This window comes from Bombus pascuorum, chromosome 10, assembly GCF_905332965.1.
Source record: "Bombus pascuorum chromosome 10, iyBomPasc1.1, whole genome shotgun sequence".
Lineage (NCBI taxonomy): Eukaryota > Metazoa > Arthropoda > Insecta > Hymenoptera > Apidae > Bombus > Bombus pascuorum.
In genome coordinates, this window is record NC_083497.1 from 7456157 (window position 1) to 7482466 (window position 26310).

A 26310-nucleotide genomic window follows, 5' to 3' on the forward strand; every position below is an offset into this window, starting at 1 on the left:
ATTATCGTTGTACAAATATCCACAGAAGCAACTGATGCTTGGGGCATCGAAGATGCAAATAACGCATCTGTTCAAGATCCAGAGTAGCGACAATATTTGATCGACAATACGCGTAACCATACATTTAACAGGAACGGGTCATTAATTGAAGATTCGTATTAATCGCGCATCGATAAGGTAAATAAATAATTTCGATGCTTGTAGCCGGCGACGATCTTCTTCATTCGCTCTTGAATCGTGTAAATCGTGGACTGTCTGTGAAAAAGTGACGGACCGAACGGAGCGATCATTACTAAACAATAAAAGAGCAATGTAGTAAGTAGAACAAAGCAAACGAAACGAGGAGGGTGGAACGGAAGAGCGGAGTCTCGAAGACGGCTGCTCGAACGCAAGTTTGGCCCCCGGCGGGACCATGGTCGGCGAAACACGCGTTCAACAATAAGAAGCATCCAGTGAAGCCGAGGAACGGTGGAAAACGAAGGAGAAAGTAACGCCAGAAAGAAAGAGCAAGACAACGTTCGGTTGTATACGGTATAATTACAGAGGGCAGAGCAGTGGCTAGACCCACTGCAGCAACTTATCGTTGCCTAAGGCGCCAGCATACTCGAAATCGGCGGGACTCGATCCTGTTGCGACTTGGTCCTAATTCGTATTCGTGCCCCAGGTGTAGCAGATAGTATACGTCTCGAAAAACGGCGGAAGGACTGGCAGGAATCTCCTATGTTACGCCCTTCCACCCTATCTGCGGTTTCCTTCTTATCTGCTTTTAGCAATGCAAATCTCGATGGTTATCAGTAATCCGCATGCTCTATGATTCTAACTAAATTTTAAGAAAAATGGTCACATAATGCTTGAAAGCCTATGAGAAATGCAAGATGCGAGCATTTGTGATTTGACTGTAACGTCGATAATATTGGTATTATGATAATTACAAATGAAATATGTGGTTCTAGCTTCTTCTCTTACGTTTGCGAATATGAACTCGCTCGTGTTCATCGTTTTCTTTATGTAAAGCGTAAGAGATCAGTGGTGGTTTTATTTTTATTCTTACCACAGGAGAGGAGTAGCGACCTCGAATCCTCTAATTTCCTTTAGCCGCAACCACCGATAATTAACGACTATAATCAGGGGGCCAGTTCACGTGACGCAACGAAACGTAACACGGCGCTTCGAGAACCCCCTACGGGTAAGGCGTGTGCATTAAGATGGATATACACCTACCCAATTGCATCCATGTACATATCGCGTATATGTAGAATATATCAACGTGGGCGACGCTGGAGAAAAATGTTGGGGCTTATCAGATGTCGCTAATTAGTTTATGACGAGCTAAGTAAGGAAAATATGCAACGGTGTTTAAACTATCTAAGTGTCATTCACCGGATCGGCTAACGGCTCATAGTAAATTACAGCCACATTAGAGTATATTAAAGTTATTAACTAATTTCAGTGGAAAAGACTCCCAGTGTTAACGAAGATAAACAACGAAGTCTAATTAGAAATTTGGAACAGATTCATGTGAATGCTGCCGTTATTTTACCGCGCGCATGAAGAATCGCTTTTACAGCAGCGTGTTAGTGCAGTCTAAATATTTTGTTCTTATAATTACATGGTGCACGGTTGCGCCATAAATGGAAGACGACAACCTTGTACCAGCCTGCGTGAGAGACTCCGAAGCGCGATTACGTTTCGCGGTCTCGGCTTGCGTGCAGTTTCTTTTTTTCGTGCACTGAACACGGAAAGGAAAGAGTTCTCTGAATGCGACAGAATAATGCAGCCGTGCTATGCAATGCTAAGTACAGAAGATTCAAAGGAAACTTAATAGAACGGATTACCATTTAAATGGAAAGAACTGACATTTGTACCTTATTCGGAATTAAGACCGTTATCTTATCTTGGCTTGGACATGTCTATTTCTATTTCATGTGCAAATATATATATAGGAGTGTGTATATATATATATGAGTATATATATATATCAGGAGTGCAATATATAAAAGATAGTGTTATCTAGAATGTCAAAGTCAATGTAAAATTCGATAGCGTTATCAAGCAAAATCGTTTTCACTTTTTGGAATGGAACGATCGAGCAAAGGACACATACATCTTGCTGGAATAGTACGCACCACGTGAGCAAAGATTATCCACTTTTGCGGTAATTTGTGGCTGCTGATGCGCATGCTGTATCGCGCAAGATGGCCGCCAACTCGCGATCGCTGATTGGCGATGGCGAAGCGGGTTATTTGACCGGCGGTTGGTGGTTCCAGCAGTGCCTGGTGCGAGTAATTTTGATCGTGATTATACTAATTTCATAGTATGCCCCTTCTCGGTGGCTTAAGCATTGGGTGAGTTCACACGAGCAGCAGTACAGGGCAAGAGTTGCCGTGCTAGCGAAATCGAACATCATTTGTAAGATTCCTTTCGACGTGTGTCAAAGTGATTTTGTGTTTTCGAATCTACGCCAGGCTATGGATAACAGTTCGCAGAAAGTTTCATGTTGGTAAGTATATTGTACTTTTTCTGATAAACCGACAGCTTTTTTAGCCATAACGATTCAGCGTGCACGCGATAACGATGTCATGATGCATAAACCACGATTACTTTTACAGACTTACATACGTACAGCGAATTGCTTCATTTGATGCAACTGTATCGTACATTAAACGTTTGCATGTAACATTTCATATATGATATGTCGCACACGCTGGCTACGGTATAAGTTTTTAAAATATGTTTCACAATATATTTTTTTAGGAGGGAAAAAGATACGCTGAGCGTGTGAAGCCGCCTCAGCTATTGTTATTAGCGTCAGTTATATTGAACCATAATTGTTCCGTGTTGTTAGCGCGGCGTATTCACGGGCAAAAGGCCCCCGTTTTACTTTCCTCTTTTCCCGCCCCTCTTCTTCCCTTTCTGTCTCTAACATTTTCTATCTTCGTCACTTTCTTTGTTACTTCTTCTATCTGTCTTTTGCGCTCTTGTTCGCTCATTGCCTCTCTCCTCCCTGTGGCCAGCGAGTGGAGCATCGCCGCCACGGCGGTGGGGGCTAAATTACCACAATTTTGTACTTTTTATACCGCGAGGGAAAAAAAGAGGATAATTTTTGGTGGAAACGCAACAATTTTATCGGCCGTTGTTATGTGAGATCAGTTGGTGTCTACTGCCGCTACGCGTTACACCTGCCTGTCTTGTGTGCTCCGTTCTGGACTATGGATCAGCGGGTTCTGTTCCCTTTGTCACCTTATTTCCATCTAAATCCACGTTGTTTTGGTTCCGAAACGAATAACTCAGTGTCCCCCTTTCGATCTATCAAGAGTCATTTATATCGCCGCCATTTTGGTGACCTTGACTAAGGTTTCCTCGAACTCCACGTTGCCAATACCTTCTATTTTTTATTTTTCATGTATAAAAGTGACAGTTAACGATGACAGTGCATATGTCAAAGTGTAGCTTCTAGTGTTTTCGAAAAATTGTGTATCTTCACTATCTTGACACTAATTTCTCGTATAAGTGATACACCATGTATTAAAATGCATAGTGTGATTGTGAATGGCCGCCATTTTGGTGCACACAATTCTTTCCCCCGAGGAATTCCGAATAGTGATATTGTAAGTGAACAGAAGTTCGTGTTAAAGTAGAAGATTCGTTGAAAACTATGATCTCATCAAGATGTTGGATTTTTCTTCTATTAGTACGATGATTTTCTTATAAGAAAAACGATAAAATGCCGCAAGATATTTAAGTTATGAATCACGTTAGGGAAAAGACGAATGGACAGATCTTTGATTCGATGTCTAAGTTTGATATAGTAACTTTTGTTGCGAAAAATGAAATTTGGATGGAAACAATATTGTTAATAAATATTTTAAAATAATTAATGTAGATACATTAATTGAAAGACGGTAAAATATTAACATACACAATTTATATTCTAACCATTAACTACTGCGCAAAAAAATGTTCTTCGTTTTGCTTTATCCTTCAGATAAATTCCTCTACTCCTCCAACATGCCGCTGGCCAGGCATCACTGTCATGGGAGATTTATACTCCTTGAAAACTACATGCTTGCACGTGCACACAATGCTGCTCACTTTGTGCATAAAACACTTGTTTCTTTATTTATCTAATTGTCGTTGGTCTTCTCAACGAAACATGTTTCGAACACATTTTGTACCTAGGGCTGGCAGCTATTATTATTTAAATAAACAGATTCATTTATCCAAGTATTCCTTAACGAGGTTTCTTCAAAATTCTTTTCTCTCATGTTCTTTAGAAAGAATGTTCTTCAATCTACGATTGTAAACTTGCAACTAGCATCGCAGAATAATGCTTTACCTGGTATAGAACTTGTAGATTTGCTAAGTGGAAACGGATTTTCTGTTTCTTGCGGTTCTTCGTGTGGATCGTGGAATTGTTAAAGCCGTCGGATCCTTATTGATGCCGACGATATCTATCGCTCCCGGGCTTGCTGGACCAACGTTGAAAAAGGGGAAGAAAGAGGCAATAAAACAGCAAGGGCGAAAAGGACGGAGGTAAATAACGGTGGAGAAGGCGTGGTTGGCGCGATGCGGCGCCCTCAAAGCACGATCGCCCCTCGAGGGTACATCTTTTAAGAGTTCGAGGTACGAGGACCGTCGAAACTGGGAGCCCTCGAGATAAGATCCTCCTAGTTATCGAACGGACTCCCGTTCACGATCGATGTACCAGAACCCATCCACGGTTTTTGATATACCCGCAGGCGAATCGATCCTTCCACCTTTTGATTTCATTGTGTCTCAGAAATGTGGCCTTCATCACCCACAAGGACGCTTCTTCCAAAAATCGTTTAGTGTGCGTCGGTAGCTTCTTCTTCGAACCTCCTTCAACATCGTCGCGTCGTGTCGAAATATTCGCAATCCAACGCAGTTCTTGTACTTATCCGACGGCTAGAAGCTAGCGTGAAGTTAGTTCTCTTTCATTTCTACAACGAATTTAGCGTGGAAAGAATAGAAGGAAAGAACGAAGTAAATTATTCATTTAGTAAAGCCAGTAGGATATCTTGATGTTCCACTTCTAAGAAATCAGAAGGAACATTTGGTAATTCTTGAGGAAACATTCGTGCAAATGGGCACCTTTGAATTAGACCAGTAAGAGAGGCACTAATGACGATACGATGACCTCAAGCTGTGGAAACAAAGACCGAGATGTAAGAATGGAAGAACATACATCGTTTAAGACGTCGGTAATTACAGACTCTGTTCTATCTCGTGGGACAGCCGCGGCAGATGTGGATAATGATAGCCTAAATGTGCCGATGTGTCCCACTTCACGGAAGACGCATTCAGCTTTCTAGGATTTTGTCCTCCTCGATCAAAATTTCGATCGAATAATCGGTATAACCGCATCACGAATGGAACAATAAGAAGAACGATTCGCAACTCAAAAAATTCAGTTTATTAAATGCATCAAGAAATACAGACAATTTTCAGAGTTATGATACCAATTTGCTGGGTTGAATTCTTGGAATAAATTATTAACTTCATAAAATTTTTAATCTAGAAGCCTCATCTACATGCAGATTTATCAAACTGTTTTGTATCTTACGATGTTGCGTAGCTACTCCCAAGCAATTTCTTTCCCTAAGGACAGAGATCCGTCGTTCGACGTGAACCAAACACGCTCTGCGCCCTTTCAAGTCTTTAATTACTAAAGAATTTTACGAGCCGCAGCGTCCATCTCTGTCACATGTTTGTCCAAGCCCACCGGAAGTTCCGGCTAATTGTTCATCTGCTAGTTTGTAACTTTACCTATTAAGTAATATCATAGATCAGTCTGGCAATAGCTTCTGGTATGCTATATCTTCCACTTTTTGATAAATGCCGATGCAATGTCATTTTCTCCACATTTATATTCTATGTTGAAAATTGTTTAATTCCAAAGTTCAAATGGTTTCGTTTCTCTTTCCAATGTCTGACATTTCACGCTTTCTCTACTCTTGCGCCACGGATACTGGAATTGAAACGACTAATCAAATCTGCAAGTGGCGCAAGTTTAAAGTTTTTCCTCGCTAATAGATTACATTGTAGACGTGTCGATGGTAGTTCTGTGTGAGAATAGAGGAGGTATAATGTTTACCCTCGTCTTGTTCGCGGATTGGATAATTGTATCAAACTTGATCTGATGAGAACAACGTAATTCGAGGTTGTTGAGTGTAATCTTGGCACCATACACTAATCATGACAAAACAATAGATACTATGCTTCGGTGTAATAATTATGTTATCGATTCGACAATTGCTCACGCGGGAACTTTTTATTCCTCGGCATACTTTATTCAATCGTGAAACATTCTACTTCAACAAGGCAGTACAACTCCTTCGCGCCTGGCGATATGTCCAAAGTAATCATAAGTATCATGAATTAAATTCAAATTCTTCGTAAAACCTAATTCAGAGATACAACTATATTATAACAATTCAATCCTCACTTCTATCTAAAACAGTCCTTCGATGCGGAAGATTTACCACGTCATAGATTATTCCTATGGACCACTTGTCCAAGCAACTATCGTATCTAGATACCAAGGTGTAAAACTTAACACGTTAGAACGAATAAGGATGCTCGAGGCAGTTAGGTCAACGCGATGCTCGAACCGTGAGTGTCTCAGAGGTCCATTTTCGAGGTCACAGCCGGCTGTCTTTTTCGCGGTGGATCATGGATGGAGAGCGGATCGCATAAGCCAGCTACACGAGCCAGGACCGCGTAATAACACGGCAGCACGAAACAAACCGACGAATTAGGTACTATCGGGTTCTGCGAAAGCGGTCGACAGACGGACGTAGCAGAACGGACGGATGGACAGACAGCTAGCGCAAGGGCCCAGCGTGGCGAAGAACGAGGAACTGTTGAGGGGGGCATTCGGGTATGGGGAAGGAAGGGAAGTCTCGAAAGGGCCTGGCCTCGTGCAATTACGGGGCCCCGGCAACCCCGACATTATCCCCAATTATCCGTGTGCGTTTTGAGGTTAGGTTTTCGGGGCCCCTCCGGGCCAAGAGGCGCGCGAGAGCCACCGCGAGGCATCGCGACCCAAACGTCCACGTAAACCCCTAAAGAAACAGGAGACAAAGAGTAGTAGGGGGCGAACTCGATGGAATGAGACTTTCGGTGTGTATATACGAACCGATCTATTATATGGCGTCTGGCGTCAGACACAAATCGATCCGGCACGTTTCGGTTTTCTGGGTTGTATGCTTTCTCGCGAACTGCACGACCGCAAGGCATGCGACCAATTCGCCGTGAAGGGTTGATGCATGGTTATTTCCGTGACCGCAGATCGGATACCACCGATGCAATCACGGTGGAAGGAAGTTGAGTGGTAATGAGAGTCAAGAGAAAACTGTTAGAAACGAATTTTCATCATAGAAAGGACGAATTCGTTCTTCTTATTGTACAATTTGGATATTTTTGTTTGGCGATAAATTGCTAAAAAGAATACTTCTTCCGTGTATTAAATACTTGTAATTAGGATCGTAGGTGTTAGATTAAGTGAACAGTGTTCAGTGAACTTTCGCGATTAGAGTGTAAGACACACCGTCTTGGTCTTGTGTGTAATTAGAAATACCCTTCGCGGTACGTGATACCTAGTATTAACCGTTCCATCGAAGCGAAAGCGAAACCAAATAATATATTCATAACTGCCCAACCGAAACGGTCTAACCACGGTATAGTTTACCCTAGACTGACAAGAACACCTTGGTTTCGTTCGAAGGGCGTAGTTCTTCGCGGTATCTGCTAACCTTTCACTGATCGTTGTTACGATCTAAAGCACTTGGATAGTAGAAAGGGCGAGGGACGATAGAACGATGAAAATAGGGCAGTTTCGAGGACTCGGGCGGACCTCGTGTCGGTTGGCGTGCTGGAAAAGATTTACAGTCTCCGCACCGGAAAGGGTACCGAGAGGGCGGTTGGTGGAAGAATGGTTTCCGGCGATAGCTTCTAGCTTTAGAAACTACACCTACACCCAGGTCGATACGCGTGCCAGCTTGAAATAGCAGTGATAACTAGCTGACGCAAATTTTAGTTCAAATTTGAACACTGTACAGATATTTTATCAGTTTAGATCAGAAAATAAAAACTAAGATCTTTGAAACTTTGTAAATATATAATTCGTAGAATTTACTTTTTTGTTGTGAAGAATAGATGGTAGTTTTCTTTGATTTCACTTTTCTCCCTTTTTGTCCTTTGAATCACGTGTTAGCTACCATTGGTACGTTTCTCGCATATGCATAATAATTCGTCATTGCATTCTGAAGTTACACCTTTCGAATACAATTTTCATAATGATATGCGAAATGTCTGTGGTATTCACAGTCTGTTGCGTGGCTCCACCTGGCGTACAGAATGAAATAAGGTACCAGCTGACCAATCCACCTAATATTATATGCTTTCCACCTCATATTCTTTCTTCTCAAAGTGAATATTTTCTTTCAGAAGCGTTGAATTACGTTCTTTTACCGCAATTGCACTTGACTTTGATATCTCACGTTCGTGTCTTCCCCTCACCCCCTACCTTATGCTTCTTGTTAAGAACAAAAGAATCGTCCTACCATGTTACTTGCTAAAAGACAAATTTCTCTTAGCAAGAAAATCACTACTTGCTCTTCCTTAGTTTCCATACTCGGTTGAGAAAATCATCACCATAGACAGCTTACATTTATGAATGAGGCAACGACATGCAAATTTTTCCATTATACTTTAAAGCGGAACTTCATGCTCCTAATTGAGGAAAGTACCGAGTTAGTTTGAACGTGTTTGATTTCGCACGCAAATTTCCGCATGTAGAAGGAGTCGCGAAGCCGCGCGCGTTTCTATGCTATGCATCTCGACTGGTTTCCCGAGCGCGTAAGGTCTCGAAATATCACGTTGCCCGGCTCTATAGTTCGGTGCCTATCAATCACTTGGCACATGGTCCGGCAATAAGACTTCTCGAAGGAGGGAGCTATTATCCTGCCAGACTCTGGTGATGCACGACCTCCAAGCCGACGCTGGACCTTAAGCTGCCGCTGAACGATCGTCCGGCGCACGAAAATTCCGCGACTGCATACAAACCAGCAGAAATAAAATGGTGATCAGCCGAAGAAAATTCGTTCCTGTCGCCCAGAAGCTCGCTCTATGCGCCAAGATTTACCTTCGGCGATTTAAAAATGTCCTCGTTGATTTATTTTATTTAGTTCTGTTGTTTAACACGGCAGTAAAATAAAAAGCGAACGATCGAACACGGTCACCGAAATGTAAAATATCAAAGAAGTACAAAGGCACGAGTATGAAAACGTAATAGCGTGTATAAATCATGGATCGATGAAAAAGTAGCATAGCCTCGACGAGGGGAGAGAGAATTATGACGCCAGGAAGCTGTACGTCCGTGTTTTATCTCGGACAGAATGGTATAATGAAAAATCGGGCAGTACACGTAAGTTAAGGCCTACTCGAGAAAGAAAGATCGAGCTCGTTCGCCTCTTGAATATTCATTAATCGTGGCTTGGCTATAAGTATACTGACAGGGTTGAAGGATCGAGCAGGAAGAGAGATTTTCTATTAGGGAATGATTGTATGGAATAACAATCGTTAAGGTGGACATGATTCTTCGTGTTTTGTTTCGTAAAGAACTATAAAAAAGAGGATTTGACTCTTCTTTGATAAAATATAATACCGCGTGAACATAATGAAGAATATCCTGTGCTTCCTTTGTGAAATCTCTTCGAAATTCACGCCGTATGTCTTCTCCAATGAGACTAATGAAATTATCGCAAGTGTTAGAGGAGATTAACCCCGGAACGAAGTTAGATCGCGTGATTCGTGAATTCCCTGCGGTTGAGCTGAAGCTTCGTTCCTTTCTCATTCGTGACAACAGAGCTGCTGCGATGCACGTGTACTCCGTGATACAGAAAAATTATCCAGGCAACGTCTGTTCGCGTTATGCGCTAAAGTATCCTCACGTAATCGCACGCCACTGTCTACATACATTCAACTTTTCTTCCCTTGTGGGTTCGTACACGTCTAGGTAACACGCGATCTCAAAGGATGAGAACAGATACTATTTTTACGATTTCATCGAAAACTTACTTTGTAGAATATGGAGATCGATATTTATCAAGGAATTATACAGTATCTAATGGAATATGGAAAAATAGGTGACACAAAATTTTTGTATGCGGTACAGGTTGTGCGTTCTTTGAACGTGTTACGGCGGATTTGAGATGGGTGTAATCGCTTACGAAATGACATGCAAATGCAATGGGCATCCAAGGCGAGTCTGGTTTTTCAGGGCGTTACCCTCGGAAATTCTGGTCGGTTGGTTGGTCGATGGTGAACGTTGAGGGCGGCGCATCTGTCGGCGGAAGATTTATATCCCGAGGCCGAAGTTCCTCCACGGAGTTACCCGTTGCGATGTTACCTGACATTAGGCACGCCAACACGAAATACTTTCGGGTATCGTTCAGCCCCTTTACTATATCAATAATTGAAGTACCAAATTATTAACTAATTGGAACCACTTCGTAGACAAATTAAGCGTAAAACGCTTGTCCAAGTATAATTACCGTAACGGTTATTCACCTTGTTTGTTATAAAATGAAAATTTAGATCCTTTCCATGTTACCAAATACTTTGTAGAAATGTATCTTTAATTGTGTCTGTATATCTTATTTATATACTTTCATCGATGAAGGACGAAGTAAGGAATTATAAGGGATGATACTAAGGATGCACGAAGGGATGAAATTCATCTATGAAAGCTTGATAGAATAGCATGGCTGATAATCAACCACTTTTATGACCATGACGCCGAGGTTACCGAGTCCAGGCTCAAAATGGAGGACCTCTCCGACACGGCGAGAAAACGATGCGCTGCGGCGCGATTATACTCGGCTGCGAGGGCCGTCCGGTCTATCAAAACCCGCTCGGCTATACATCAATGCCATCTATACGTATAATTTCGATGTCGACTGCCACTCGTTTTATTTGCCGCGTGCAAAAGCGAAGGCGTACGCAGTATGGTTTGAGGTTAGGTTGACCGGCATTGATGATGCGCGTACTTTTAGCGATACCATTCGATTGTATCTGGTTTGTCGGTTTCGACGGCGCAACGTTTAGGTTTACGAAAATCTTGCTGCTAGCGAGTCTCGATGGAAAATACACGTTTCGAACACGTTTGAATATAATCTTTATCCTTTGTGTACTTAACCAACCAACGATGATACGCTTACTTACCTAGCACAAAGTCATCGTGCGAATGATGAAAATGCGCAACGCGTATCAAATCGGCGTGTCTTTCTCTCGTTAGGCGGCGGCCAATATTGGTACACGATAAATCGTTAGTTAACGTAGCGAGACGCTAAAGAAGATGCACGGTAATATTGGCAGTTAAATGACACGGTATTATCCGAAGGTAATAAATGTCACAATGCAGTGTAATGACTCTGTAATTTTGGTCACTTAACCGACGTTATACCATCAGTTATAGACATGCGAGCGCCACGTTGTCGATCTTCATTTACTCGTGTGGTAACAGGTTGGCCAGATAACGCGCGATATTTATTGCATTTTCCACTTAGATACGAGGTGTTGCCTGATGTATCTTACTCGTCGTTGGACATTTTCGTAATCCATCATGCGCAACAGAATACGCGGACGCGTTTCATGAGTACATTCGTGGTCGGGCAGGGGGCAGGGGCTACGGAATCGCTCTTTTATTGCATGCCTTCGTATTTCTTTCTCAGCCTGCTTTCTCAAGCTGACACTTAGGAATTAACAGATCGCTCGGTGGCAATTAAACCCCCCAAAGTCTAACTCTCTACTCGCTGGTTCCCATGGTTGCACTATGCGCCTCGGCTCTTTGGACGGCGAAAAAAAGACCGCGCCGAAATGAAGGAAACATGGGGATTCGAAGAGGTTAAGGAGGGAAGGGAGGCTTGGGAGGGGAGGAAGACAGACATCATCGACAACCCTGGTGAACGGGGTACGTGAAGTTCCTCTGGTTGCGCCGGGGTCGTGAGAGCAGCGAGAAAAAAGATCCAAGAGAAAAGAAAAAGCAGGCCAGAAAAGATACTGCTCCGTTGTGGAGGGCAATATTTACGAGAAGGGTTGGGTTCTGCGAGTTCCAACCATGGGACGTAATTGCACCGGCAGACTACTCTGATTTATTGGGTTATTACAGATCCTGCGTAAGAAAAGTTCGACCCGCGTGGTGTATGGATTTCTTCAACCGTTTCGCTATCTTTGTAGGTATTCAAGATAGCGTGGGAGTATAGAACAAGAGAAACAGATTATTTTATATGATATAGTACGAGATAATTTTCATCTTTCTCGAGTTATAGTTAGAATACAAAAATAAAAATTGTATGTTGTGTGAGAAATGCTAAGAGTTGGCATTAGGTTGGGTTTAGTCCGCTATCATCGATCGCATGCTTCTTTTTAAAAAGCTGATTGTTCCGGGTTGTTGACGAGAAATGACGGTCGATATTTTCCGTGATTCATTTGTATAATGAGATTTTGCGTTTGAGCGACAGACTGCGGTTGGTAAAGTTCTGTTTCAGAACTGTAGAACCCTAGCGATTGAAAAGCACACGGGAAAAATATGATAAGGTCCATCATTTTTTTTTTAGTTTCTAACATTATGTTACTTGGTAGTTGAAAAAATGTTTTGATATGAAATAATTATAAAAGGGGAAACTTGATAAATTCAAAGATACAAGTCTTCTAGAAATAAATAATAAATTCACGTTGTTTCATAAAAGGCAGTAATCTTACTCTGGTTATGTCAGTTTAACTTAATTAATTTTAGTGTACACGAGCGATACTATTAATATTTTCGAAATGTTTAAGAAAGTAATAAAAACACATATTCAGTCCCAAAATCAAATGAAAAGTTAACGATATATTGAATTTTCTAATTGCTTTTCTATAAAACACAGGAAATGTATCTTATCATGTGTTTCACCTACAGCTATTAATTTCATCATTTTTAAAAAGCGACGATTCCTCTTATCGTAACGTGATATACCTACGATAGCATTGATTGTTTTGAAAAAGCCAGTTAGTGCGGATTAGAAGACAAGTTGATAATATAAAGAAATAACACCAGGCTTTCAAAGATATATGCAGAAAGTCCGAAGCCCTAAAATTTCATTCAAGTCCATTCTAGATCGAATTCCTTTTTTGTTTTGACGTTAGGCGATAAATCTCGAAACTAGTGGGCCTTGGGGTACCAAAAAGATATGAAAAAAATCAGGATGCGAAAACGAGAGATGCGTTTTGCCAATAGATTTACGAGCCTATTCATCCTCGTAGCACGCACTTGCTGCACATATTCTCGAGAAAAGCTCGTCCCTGTGTGTGTGTGCATTATACGTATATAAATATATCTAGGATTCCAGAAGAACGGTTCATTATTATAAGCCAGGAGGCGTAATTGTTTCCAAGGAACCGTCATGGCGAAGACCTTGCCTGGGAACGTCGAAGTGTTGGCAACCTTCTACAGGACGTTTCATCGATAGCGCTGCTAGTCACGACCATTCTACGTCTACCGATTCTAATACTCCTTTTGATGTGGTGGTATCGCGAACTTTCAGATTTCCACCGACGGTTCTGTCGGCGTGCTATGATATACAAAGATGGTGTATGAATAAACTTGCGGATACGTGTACCGTAGCGAGCGTGTGTCAGTGTAGATCGAGATTAGATAAATTACAATTCGCCGCTGGCTTGATAGTCTGCGGTAAAATATAGAATTGAAAATTAGAAGTAGCATTTTTTCCTTTTCGTGCGCGCATGAAAATCGCGTGCACGCGCGCCTACGGTCACTCAGTTTCATAAGATCACCGTTAGAACTTGCCTGATATTGTTCCTTCTGTTTCAGGTGTTCGTCATTCGTGAGCTCATGACGCGTTTTTGATGGCGTTCTCCAAGATCTGACGACGAACCAAGAGGAAATGATAGCCGTATTAATTTGATGTTTTTGAATTTATCTAATAATAAACGTGTATGTCTCTGCCTTTTTCTCGTACCTACGATATTTATCATTATCGACTGGAAGATTTTTCCGAGGTTGCCTTTTCAGGTTCTTCTAGTCACATATTTGAATAACGGAAAAGGCACAGAAAATGTGAAAAATATTGGACAAAAAATTTGGTCGCGAACGCTGAATAACGGCAATCTAGTTTAATCTTGGCACGCCCATTACACACTGCACCGCGAACCTATTACATCATGATCGCACTAGATAGGGAGTCTATCTATAACGAACCCTGATTCTGTGCCTACCTGTGATACGTATAAGGTACAATTAAAATTGGAAAAAATTCCTGGAAACCAGTTTCAGCCTGGTTGAAATATTTCGCTACGGGGTGGCCACCCAGCAATGTCGATTCAGGATGATCACATTTAATTACCTATTTCTAGTTATTCATCCAAATTTTCTATTCGTCGGCGATCGATGATTTATTTGGTTTCCCAACCGATCGAATTAATTGATCGTGTGCGAATAGCGCGTAAGATATATGAGAGACGCATACTCACCGGCAATCTGATCACGACGATTGTCAGGCTTGTGATAGTAAAGTAAACAAATTACGTGATAAAGGCTGATATCCACGAAAGCGAGTACATATATGTATAAATTATTATTCACGTAGTTCAATTTTACAATTAACATGAACTGGTCATATTGTAACGTGGATGTTTACGATTTAACTTGCTGAACGTCAATTTGTGCCTAGAAGGGTGAATTTTATTTTGTAAGTACCACGCGTTTTACAATGTATATAGGTGTATGGCGTGAAACAATATGATCGCACGCGAGTGCTGAGTGCTCGTGACTGATGTCTTCATGTACCGACTCCATTGTTGCCTCCATATTCATTGTAATTTTCGCTTCACGCCAGAAAAATCAATAATCGATAGCTTGGTAATAACGCCGTTGTGTTTCCCGGAATGGAATATTGCTCGTTCGGCTGCATTCGCAGTCGGAGAATATATTTTCCCATTTTCGCATCGTAAACAGGTCTCGTTGGCAAATCGTCGGTTGAGACCACATATATAGTGGCTTGATTCCATATTGCTTCTTGGAAACCAATTTTCTCCCACGAACGCAACGTGTTACATTACGCGTGGAAATAATTTATCGATTACTTTCGTATTTTACACTGTCGCGAATTTGAGGAACGACGGCCATACCGAACCGCGAGACACGGGGGGCATGGCCACCATTTTGAAAGATGGTGCATCCTGCAAGCCGTGCAACCTACACCCACGCAAAGGTAAGGCCGTTGAGAAAACTCAGACTACTACAACCACCCACGTTTGATTCCCATTGGCCGAGCCGTCCTCACCCATAAGATACCACACCACCCACGGCCTACGGACCCCGTGCAGGTCACTGCCAGTTCTCTACAGGGTGTCCCTAATATACAAACTTCAAATACTCTTGAGACTGGCCCATTAAACACGACCAAATGATTGATGAACTGCATCATACCCGAAGAAAGTTATCGAGAAAGTCTACGTCAGAAAATGCGATTAACAGTATTAGTCAAAAGACAAAACTTAAACTTCAAGGAGTTTGGCAATCTTGACGAGTACCGATTGAATTCGGGCGAATCAGTTGCCGATATGAAAATTCTAGTTGGCGTAATTTTTTTCAATACACGTGCTAGACGCACACTTAGCGAGATGGAATAGGAAGAGAAGATCGAGGAGCCCTCGACACGACTTTGCCGGCGCTCGGATTACAGTGGGTTAGACCAGCGCTAGATTATCTCAGTGACGGTAAGTATAGGTTAGATCGGCAACTCTAGCCCATCTTGCGGCCATACCAGGAGCATTGCTTCCCCGAACACGTAAGTCCCGCACTCTCGGGGCACGTCGAGCCACGCGATAATTCATGGAACTTTATGCGCACCTCGTGTAATGCCAGTTCCTGTTTTTTTTTTGGCCGTCATGACGCGGCATAGTGAGCCACGGTGCTGCACGAGCCTTAAAGAATCGCATGGGTGGTACTTTTCAAGGTGAACTGCCGTTGAAAATCCGTGAGCATAAAAGACGGCTGGCCGAGTAAGTCGCTTCACGAAGCTACCATAATATAATGGAATAAATACAAGAAAATGAACGAACAAGTTCTCCATTTTATATATATTTTTATATGTTGTTTACATATGAGATCGTATTATCTACGTTTTTATTTTAATTACGTGCGTTAATGACTGTGGTTAATTTAGTATGAATATCAGGGTGAAATATCATCCGGTCTATACATTCTATATCGTAGCTGTTAGAGCGCTATGAAATTGCATAACCTTTGATCGAGAGATTAAACGATTTTACTAGTTGCCAGATAAAATCGGCCAAGCTACTTTATATATACATTGTTACAGCATGATTTTGTATGTTTTAAGATTGTCAGCCGCTCGCGGAGAGATGGAATCTGTAGCGGCGCCTCGCATTAAAGACTACAATTTTTCCATTCCGGGGCCACTAAATTTTACTACAATTAACGCTGGCAGCAAATTGCTACTGCCGATCGCGGAGATAACCTAATTACTACATAATATCAGGTAGAGTTGTTGTTACGATGTACCGGTGTGGTAGGAGGGGAAATTTAAGTACAGCCGAGGCTTTAGCACCAGCGCGACGGTGGGATAATTTTTCCTCTGATTATGGGCACGTGCAATATTTCCATTAGTTGTCAATTTAGTTGTCGGCACCTGATGGACGTACTACATTGGATATATGTACCTGTAACCGTTCCGGGAATAATTAACAATAAATTATCCACGGAAGCTATCATTACGGTAGCTAATCGTGACAAATTGACCGTTATATTATTAAACAGCTTACAAACGCTAATTGCGTGACTCGTGTGAATCGTTTGAACGAGAGCAAGTGGCTGATTGTAAGTGAATAATGGACACTCAGGCCGATCGTTTCGAATCATAGATCGAGTCGAGTAATTGACTTTCTTTCGATAATTCGATCCTAGCTTAAATAGCACATAGGCTGTGATAAAATTTAATATTATAACCTTGTCCGATGAAATTCGAAGAGCGTCGAGGATCTACCGTTACTTCGTGGTCATTGGATTCATTAACTATGTACATACATACATATAAGATAGAATCTCGGTTAATTAGGTGATGAACTACCGGACAGATTGCGAAGAAGCTTATATCTTATATAGCGTCTCCTCGAAAACTTCTTTTCAATTGGATTTTCCTGTACGACATTGTTATGGAAGATATGTTTTTCGTGCTTTATCAAAAGTCATAAAGTACTAAGGTGTTTAAGAAATCGCTGGAACAAGGTTGTTGAAGATAGTCTGAAGCACAACGTGGCCAATAATTTTCCCACCATTGGTAGCGAAGCGTTTCAGAGGGAATCTTTCAGAGGACGCCACGATGCACGTCTAAAACGCAAAGTTAATCAACCTGCTGACAGATGGCAGAGGCAGTATCGCAAATTGTGGATAAGCCTTTACCAGGTACCGAAAAATATCAGGAAATATTCTGACGTGTTGAAAACTCGATTAACTAATGATAGAAGAGCAAACGAGCAGCCATTTCGTGCATCGATAATTTAACAAGAAAATACTGTAATATCGAATAAATATACATACATATAGAAAATCACCACTTGATGGATGTCGATTACACTAAAAAGAGTAAGAAAATGAAAAACAATAATGTCTTCTATTTAGCAAATGAACGGTTCTTTTACACTTCTACCGTTATTACTTATCGTGCCGCTGTTATAGCAGAGTAACTGAAAAATTAACTCGTGTAATTTAGAGCGGCGTTTAAGTTGATCGCCACGCTCTTAACGGATCCATTACGTTATCCTTGTTAAACCAACACGTACAGAGCGAAAATGCTTGTTCGCCGGCGCAACATGCAATCTTGAATTTAGAATTTCGATAACGCCACGCAATAAAACCTGTTTTTCCCGCATCGAACCTATCCATGCAATATATATTGAGAAGCATTAGTTCGGTTCCCAAGATGCTTCGTTGAACAACCTATGCCTACGTAGGAATTCACGAGGTTCATCGACGAGACACAGCAAATGATTTTATACTTTGAAGCGATTTCAATTTCTCTTCTTTCCTCTCTTGACACCGACGTTGCGAACGATTCCTCGTAATACGGGTCCCCGATCAAAGTGTAGAGCCGTTCACGATCTCGCACAATCGCATATCCAAGGGAGTCGAAAGTGCGAAGCGTTTACACCGGTATTTGAACTTCGCTGATGACGGTAATCACGCTCGCTCGACGCTTCAATTGCACGTTTCGTCGGGTTTCTGCGCCTCGGTTACTTTACGATCGGGAGTAACCCAGCGTGGTGGTCAGGATCGTGTCCTCTTCGTCAATCTCTATCCACGAGACCTTCTCCAATATCTTTTTACTCATTTTTCAGTTTCGCTTCTTTGACTATCCTTTCTCCACGTTTCGGTAAATTAACGATAGACGCACGTTCCTGTCGAGTCGAGTAAATTTCTAGATTTTTTCTTCAATGTTTACTACAAGATTGATTAATTGCCGATGGAATTTACCTTTGTTTGCATTTTTCTTATTCAATTTCTAGTTAATCGACCGAGTTATACTTAGTAAATGTAAATTTAATTGTAATAAATTTGTTTGATGTTTACGATACACGAGTGAAATTATAATTGCAAATTAATATAAAATGATTGATTTCAATAATGATAGGAATTAAGTAATTTAACAAGGCGCCATATAATATTTGTATATAGTACATAATATGAAATTATGTACTCCGCGGAGAACGAACGTTTTTGTAAGATAGCAAAACGATAAGACGATGTTAATTATAAATAAAAGAGTGTGGCAGTTTGATGAGTTTATCCTGTCATTAATCGTTAGCAGGGTAGAAAATGCGACGCTTCTGGTGGCATTGCGGTGCTCTTAGTGTGCCACGGAAATTCTAGGATTCTCAACAACCATGCGGCCACGGTTGGCATTATTTGAAGTGTTTCTATACGCGGATGAGTTATTACCGTAAATTACTATTGTTACGACTTCCCTGGGCGCGCGTTACCGTAATCTTTTTGACACGTGGCGCGACACACGGTGCCTTTCAATTCGCCTGAAATTCAAATTAGCCGTGCTTCAATGTATTATCCCATGGCGGTCTCTCGCGAGCGCGCGAGCGTGTACTTCCTGATACCCGTTGACAACCGTAGAAATCACGCTGTCAAAATATTTTTCAGGCCGACCGCTTTTTCCAACCGCGTGTTCAATATTCACTGATGAGACAGTGATGGCCGCGGGATTACGCATAATTTCACCGCGCGACGATTTTCGACTCGTTACAGAATCATCGCTAAGAGCCAACGAGGACGCGATGGCTAAAAATACCAAGAATATTTCGTTCGGATTCATTGTGTTTCGGCTGAATGCGTTCTCCTTCCTGGATGTGTCTCGGCTCGTGAGTCGTGAGACTTCGCTCGATCTTCTGGTCTAAGAGGAAATAAGAAGAAGAGAAGAAGAAGAAAAAGAAAAGGAAGAGGAAGGAAAAAAAGGAAACGTTCCATGGAGACGGTGGCGCGGAGACGCGGCGACACGGTCGTTCCACGGTGTTCGGAAGGATGCTGCGACATTATCCTTTCCATGTAGCGAGCGCATCGACGACGAATGCACGAGGAACGCGCTTGTATCGAAAGACTATACGTACGTGTATAAGTATACAGACACGAGTAGCATACAAGCGGAGATCGCACGCACGCGGCCAACAGAGCGCACCGGTTCGACCGGAATCGAAGCTCCGTCGAAGCCCAGCCAGTCTCCGCGGCTCGATCTCTCACGAGAGAGCCGTGAGCGCGTGCATGAACGCACGCACACGCAAGCAGGAACACGCGCGGAAAGTCGAAGCCAAAGCCCAGCAGTCGGTGGACGCTTTGATGTGGCCGCCGCCGCCGCTACCTTCGCCACCCTGAATACCTTTATATCTCGCTCTGCTGGCTCTCTCTCTTTCTTTCGCATTGTCCTGCCGCATAGTCTCGTCCCTCTTTCGCTTTCTCTCCTACTTTGTAGCTGCACCACGCTCTCGACTTCGTTCCGCAATTCATCTCGGTGTCCTCGCGGACTGAACTTCACCCCCTGTCGAGACAACCGAGTGTGACGATGCTCTAGCTTGCCTTGTGACACGATCAATTCCTCCCTTTCGTTTTTTCCATCAGCGAGGAAATCCGGATTCGTGGATTTCTAGGAAAAAGAAATATTCAATGCAGGAGCGATAATTTCCTAGTAATCGTTAATCCTTATGTTCTAATCAAATATCGGAAGCTTTCGATTTTAATATTCCCATCGCAATTTAATCTCCGCTTGAATCTTTCTAGGATTTTTATTTCTAGGAAAAAGAAATGTTCAATGCAGGGGCGATAATTTCCTAGTAATCGTTAATCCTTATGTTCTAATAAAATATCGGAAGCTTTCGATTTTAATATTCCCTTCGCAATTTAATCTCCGCTTGAATCTTTCGTCCTAATCTATATGGTAAAGGATTAGAATTCTTTACTGCCTAAAAGTACAACAAGGTTGAAACTTTAGAAAAAATGACCTGGATTTCATTCATTGTTACAGAGGATGTCCCCAATTTCTGGATGGAGATATAGTTTGGACGGGAGAGAAAACGGTTGCAGAGTACGTATCGACACGTCGATCAAAGGAGCACGAAAGAGTGACGGAAAGCAAAATCCTCGGCGATGCCCGACGTGGCCGGAATGTGGGATGTAGAAAAAGTGGTGACGTCCCTTTCCCCCGCTTTGGCGGTACCGATAGCAACAGCACGAGGATATCGCGGAGCTTGCGTTCCTGCGGGATCAGGAAAGAGGACGACTCTTGGCCAGCACCTGTAGCACGTAACCGTGTGTCCATCTGTCCACCCGTACCATCGGTGGGAAGGCAAGGCCTGACTTCTTGCAGCGCAATCAATCGAGCCGCCGCCGTTGCCAGTTTCTATTCCTCTTTTCGTTCCCATCTTCTCTTCAACTTCATCTTTTCCGCTCACCACCTTCGATATCCCTCCGCTATCTGCTATCTAGGTGAGTTTAGAACCTCTTGGAACATAATCTGACTTCAAGTACCCAGGAATTTTGATTGCGTTGCAATTCTACTCTTGCCTTGACATTTTTTCCCTTCGGAGAAGCACGATACTAGGGATTGGAAATACCAGGAATGTGACATACTCGCGATTTGAGATACTAATCTTCTATAGGCTCATGGAGCCTGTCGATATTCTTGAATTTTGGTTTCTTCGCTTATTGCCATGCCACTGTACCAACTGACACTAAATAGTTTATCTAGGATTATCAGTTTGTAAATTTCTGGTTAAATAGAAAGATTGTGATCATTTACAGCTGTAAAAATACTCTGATCATAAAGATCAAGGATTGAAATCGTACTAGAAATTTGACACTGGTGCTACGAATGCAAAATAGTAGAAATGTAGAATTACAATATCAGAAGCTGAAAGCATTAGGATTCTTTAAATTAACTTATCTTAGATTTCATACTTCCACAAGTGTGACGATTGCAAATACGACAGACGCAACTCGCAAAGACGTAATTTCATTATGGGAAAGACACGGTCCAGCTAAAGGCGTAGTCGAATCGCGGAGCTCGTTGTTCAAGTTTTTAGCTCAAAACAGGTACCGGTGTTTTGCGGTGCGCGTAAAAGAGAGCCTCGTGCGTGCCACGTATGAAGAGAGTTACGCAAGGCTTCTTAATTTCTTTTCCTCGCGGTGAACCAGCGAAAGAACCGTGGCCTTGACGATTCTACCGAATCAACGTTGAGATCTTCTCCGTTACATCATACCTTTGATCTTCCATATTCAACATTTTTTACGCCCTCAGAGCAAGCATAACGTGACAACGATGGCAATAAGAGGCTGGGAACTGTAGCTCGTAAGGACCAGAAATTCGCAACGGGCCAGAAACTCAAACAGGTCAAAATCTGCATACCTATCGACCGTTCCTTGGATCCCAGTTTCTATTTTTCTCAATATAGAAAACAATAGAACTAGAAGGCGACCAACGAAGACAAGACAAACGATGGGTGATAGGATCCAGAGTCACGCTTTCAACTTTTCCTATTTTAGCAATCGATTTATCGTAGCTTTTCTCTGACACGGTTCAGTGTCGAAGTCAAACTAAGATGTATATAATCTCGGCTTTTCTTCTTTATTTCAAACGCGGTATTTTTTTCAGAAGAAAAAGAAGAAGAAAAGTTTCGACCATGAAGATCGTTCGTTATCTGGAAGATAACGCGACTCGTTGTTCGCAGAATAATTAAGCTGAATGTTTGAATCGTAGAGTCGAATAATAATGACGATGCTCCACGCGGCGGTACTCACAGCACCGGCACAATATAATTAACAGTAGCCGTGTACACATGCGGAGCAACAATTGCCGGCTCCTCTTTGAAAGAGAGACCACCTCCGGAGGCGATAATTTATTATTTTTATAGGGAGCTATTCATCAATGGCTGCGGTCTCTGCCACGGTTCCTATGCCGTCGTCAGGTCACCCACAGTAGATGAAAGAGAGAGAACAGGTGTCCAGATTTGACGAGGAGAAGCTTAATTGTCTTCTTCCGTAGAAAAAACTATCTCTCGGTATCTTGTTATTTATGATGAGAAAGAAGAATGTAGTAATTAAATGTTAACTTGGATCGTGTAATAGTTTAGAGGAAGATTCCTTCATAAAGCATTTCGTGGAAAAAGTCAGTTTAATTTTCCAGTTACATCTTCTATAAGTCTAATATTCTCTTTGATTCTTCAAATATAAAAGAGGAAAGAGACGGAATTAGTTAATTCATTTTTAGCGACTCCGCTAGGGAATATGTCGTCTAAAAACGCTTCATTTTTAGCTTCTAGACGATCACACTATATAACTTTGATTTTTAAGTGTTAAGATAGGTCGTGTAATACTTTAAAGAGATACACACTTCTTTATGAAATACATTTTACGGAAAAGAATCTTCCGAATCTTCTGGTTCGCTATTTAAGAAACTTAATATTCTTTCTGTTTTTTAAAAAATGAAGGAAAAAAGAAGAAATTCATTTTCGAGGACGCGAACAGGTTTCCTCTAAACAGTTTTCGATTATTTATATCGACAACATTAATATTTGACTATCCAATTAGCCGCTTCTGATCTTGTCTTAGAAATGACAAAATGTCACCTGCGCCTCTCTGGTTCTGAGTATCTCGTTTAATCGACGCTACATTTTTAAAGTCTAGATGGCCCTAGATATTTGTGCAACTCTGTAGACGAAACGATCGGTTGCACGATTCTAATTTCCATCCACTGTATTTTCGTGGATGTTCACAGCGGTCAGATCGCTTTGCTCTATTTGCATTTAAACGGCTCGCTATGGTTGACAAATGAGGCCGATATTATCGGACAATCGATTGCCAGGCTGAAGGAATCGCTTTGCTCGCGCCCGCCAAGCCGGCAAATCTCTTAACTTCGCGAGCCCCGATTCAGGAAAGGGCCGGGAAGAGGAGAACAATCGGGCCTGCGACATGCCTCTACAAGCGGATTCCGTGTTCTTCGTGTCTGCCTGTTCTCTCTCCGTGTTCCTCGTCCTCCTTCTTCGTCTCGTCCCCTACCCTTTTCCCCTTTTGTTCACTGTCTGTTTTTGTGCGACTCATTTCGTCCGAGACACCCGTGAATTTGCTGGTTCTATGGGAACCAACAAAACCAATAAGACGCGTGCTTTCGCTAAAGATCTCGCGAAGTTTACTGCTTCAAGCCATTGAATAATAAAAAAAATTATTTTTTTGTTACAACGTCTTCATTTTTCTATTTTTTTTTTTTTCTTTTGTTAGATGTGACATGTGAAAGAGTTCGAAAATATATGTTATACTTTGTATTCTCTCTGTTGCGGATAGTATTGCTATAATATTTTGTGAATCGATTTGGAATTTTTAAAGTTCTGGTAAATAATAAGTGAAAGTAGATGACGACGAGGATGTATTAAATAACTATGAAGTTATTTTTGGTCAAGGCCACGAGGTTCCTGAACCCCTTGGGAATCGAATCGAATAATGTTTGGACAGCATACTATGTCGCAGAGGAAACTCCGCATGGGCAATTACAATATTTCCTACGTTGTGAAAGAGGATGGGCTTGGCTGACACTCTGACAGCCCGTAGTCAAATGTTCCACGCTCCCTTGCGTTCTCCTCTACGCCGCCATTGTATCTGCATACGCACATGCCTGCTTCCCTAACAGTAACTTCTCGTTTTCGTCTCGTCTGGTACACGTGTCGCTGCTAAACTACCTTTCGCTCGTTTCACGCGCTGTGAATTTGATTTTACCTCGGAATCACTCATTCGATCGTTCCTTCCTTTGTTTTCATTTTATTTGTGAAAATCATCAGTCCCCTTCCTTGTTCGCCCATAAATCATAGTGATATTTATGTGACTGTATCGCAAGATTATTTATTATAATTTCCTATCCCTTGTTTTCTCTTTTCTCAATTAAATTATGGAACGATTTGATTGTTCTACCTACGTCATGCATAAAATTCAACTGTACTTTGAAATATTTCCATTATTAATCGAAATAATCAACTTTCAGATAATTGTTTCCAATATCTTATCATTCGTCCTCATTTTTAAGATCAAAATTATCAACCAGAACAATGGACCGATTTAATCACTCTCCCTCCATCGAATTCAGGACCATAAATTAATCTGTGCCTCAAAACAGTCCTTTTGTTTCCACGTTATTGACTAAAATGATGAACCTCGACAATGGGTTAGTTTAATTATTCTTCCTGGGCGATAGAACGCAGTCGCTGTAAATGGTATACCGGTAAATTCACGGTCAACGAAAAGAAAGAGAGACAGAATGCCAGATCAAAGGAGAGGGTCTCACAGGTGGACGCATTGCGCAAACGAAAATCTCATTATCGCGAGACAAAGGTAGGACGATTAATCATCATCATCGGCGTATCTCTGCGGGCAGCGCGTCTGGCTCGCGGCGGAAGCGCGGGATGATAGACTCGAGGAGTCGAAACAGGAGGAGACGAAGAAAAGAGAGCAAGATGAGGAACGAGCGTCACCGTTGCGGTGCCTCGTGAAAGGTCCATGCGGAACTAAGTCGTCGTCCTTTTGTTCTCGCGTCGCTGGACCATCGTAGCCACCTACCAGACTTGTTTCTCCTTTTCCTTTTTTTTTTTCTTTATCTACCTCTAAAAGACCATCCTCCCTATTTTCTCTTCTCCTTCCTTTTTTTTTCTTCTCTTTCTCTCGAAGCAACGATACCGCGACAGGGGGCTCGATTCTTTCACGATTCGTCGCAGTTCATTTGCGTATAGATCTCTCTGTTGGACGATTCCAAAGGAAAGAAGTCGAAGCTCGGTGCCTTAGTCTGATTCCATGGCCGTCGGCAGAACGCGTTAAATTAGTAATTGTGTTTATTACCAAGGCAGGGGTAGCCGTTTTCGATCGCTGCCACCTCGTGTCGCGTTCCTTTCGAAGTTAATCCGTGCCTCTGCAATTGCTTTTTCGCCTCGAGAAAGAAACGATTTCGTGTGTGGCGTTCGAAGGTATTGCGTTCCCTTGCGCCGTTTAAAAAGATGGAAAAATGTCAGTGTAATAGCAGCTTTTGTCCTCTTTCCTTTCGCTGTTCGTGTACAATAGTATATGCGATGGATTTTAAGAGCGAGACCACCCTTCTTGCGTTCGTATTTCGAAATAGACAAACGAGTCGGTTATATTCTCTGTTTAGGTGTGACAGCACGTAGGAATTTGCATAGAGAACTATCTGTATCCGCTATGAAATTTCTATGAAACCATTTATCTTTCAGTTAGTAACGTATGTATGTTTTACGATATACCATTTGCGATTCATTACAATTAGAGACCTGATTGATGAAGTCGCATTCGGAATTATATGTAGCATTCAATCTTCTCCGATAGGCAGCGCCTTCTCGAAGTACACGTAAATTGAGATGTAGGAGAACTTGTACGTTCGAAAGCTAGAAGGATTCCAGGAAAAATTCTAGCAACGAGAGAAAAACTAAATTTCTCAGAAAAGGAACAGTGTGCGAGGATAGACTACAAGAAGAAAGAATGCAAAGATATCGGGAAAGAAAATTGTAGCGATAAAAAGTAATCCAAATGCGTTAAACAAGGAAGCAAAAGAATTACACTAATAGAAAGGAGCAGCGTAGGAACACTAGAAGTGGAATCTAACGACAAAAAGAACAGCGACAACCTTCAACATTAATAGAGAAGCCCGAGAGTATCGGAAG

The 26310-nt window shown here is 41.9% G+C and overlaps 1 protein-coding gene and 1 long non-coding RNA gene across 2 annotated transcripts in view; both read left to right on the forward strand.

The window, feature by feature from the left end:
• LOC132911344 (uncharacterized) overlaps window positions 1-26310 on the forward strand; it is a 129846-nt gene that overhangs the window by 3367 nt on the left and 100169 nt on the right. Inside the window, exon 3 of the mRNA XM_060967963.1 lies at window positions 20628-21088. Coding sequence (XP_060823946.1) covers window positions 20628-21088 — 461 coding nt within the window. The remainder of the gene's footprint in view (window positions 1-20627; window positions 21089-26310) is intronic.
• LOC132911350 (uncharacterized) lies at window positions 1983-14041 on the forward strand. The gene is made up of 2 exons (XR_009658979.1): window positions 1983-2500; window positions 13895-14041. It is a non-coding gene; the product is annotated as an uncharacterized LOC132911350 (long non-coding RNA).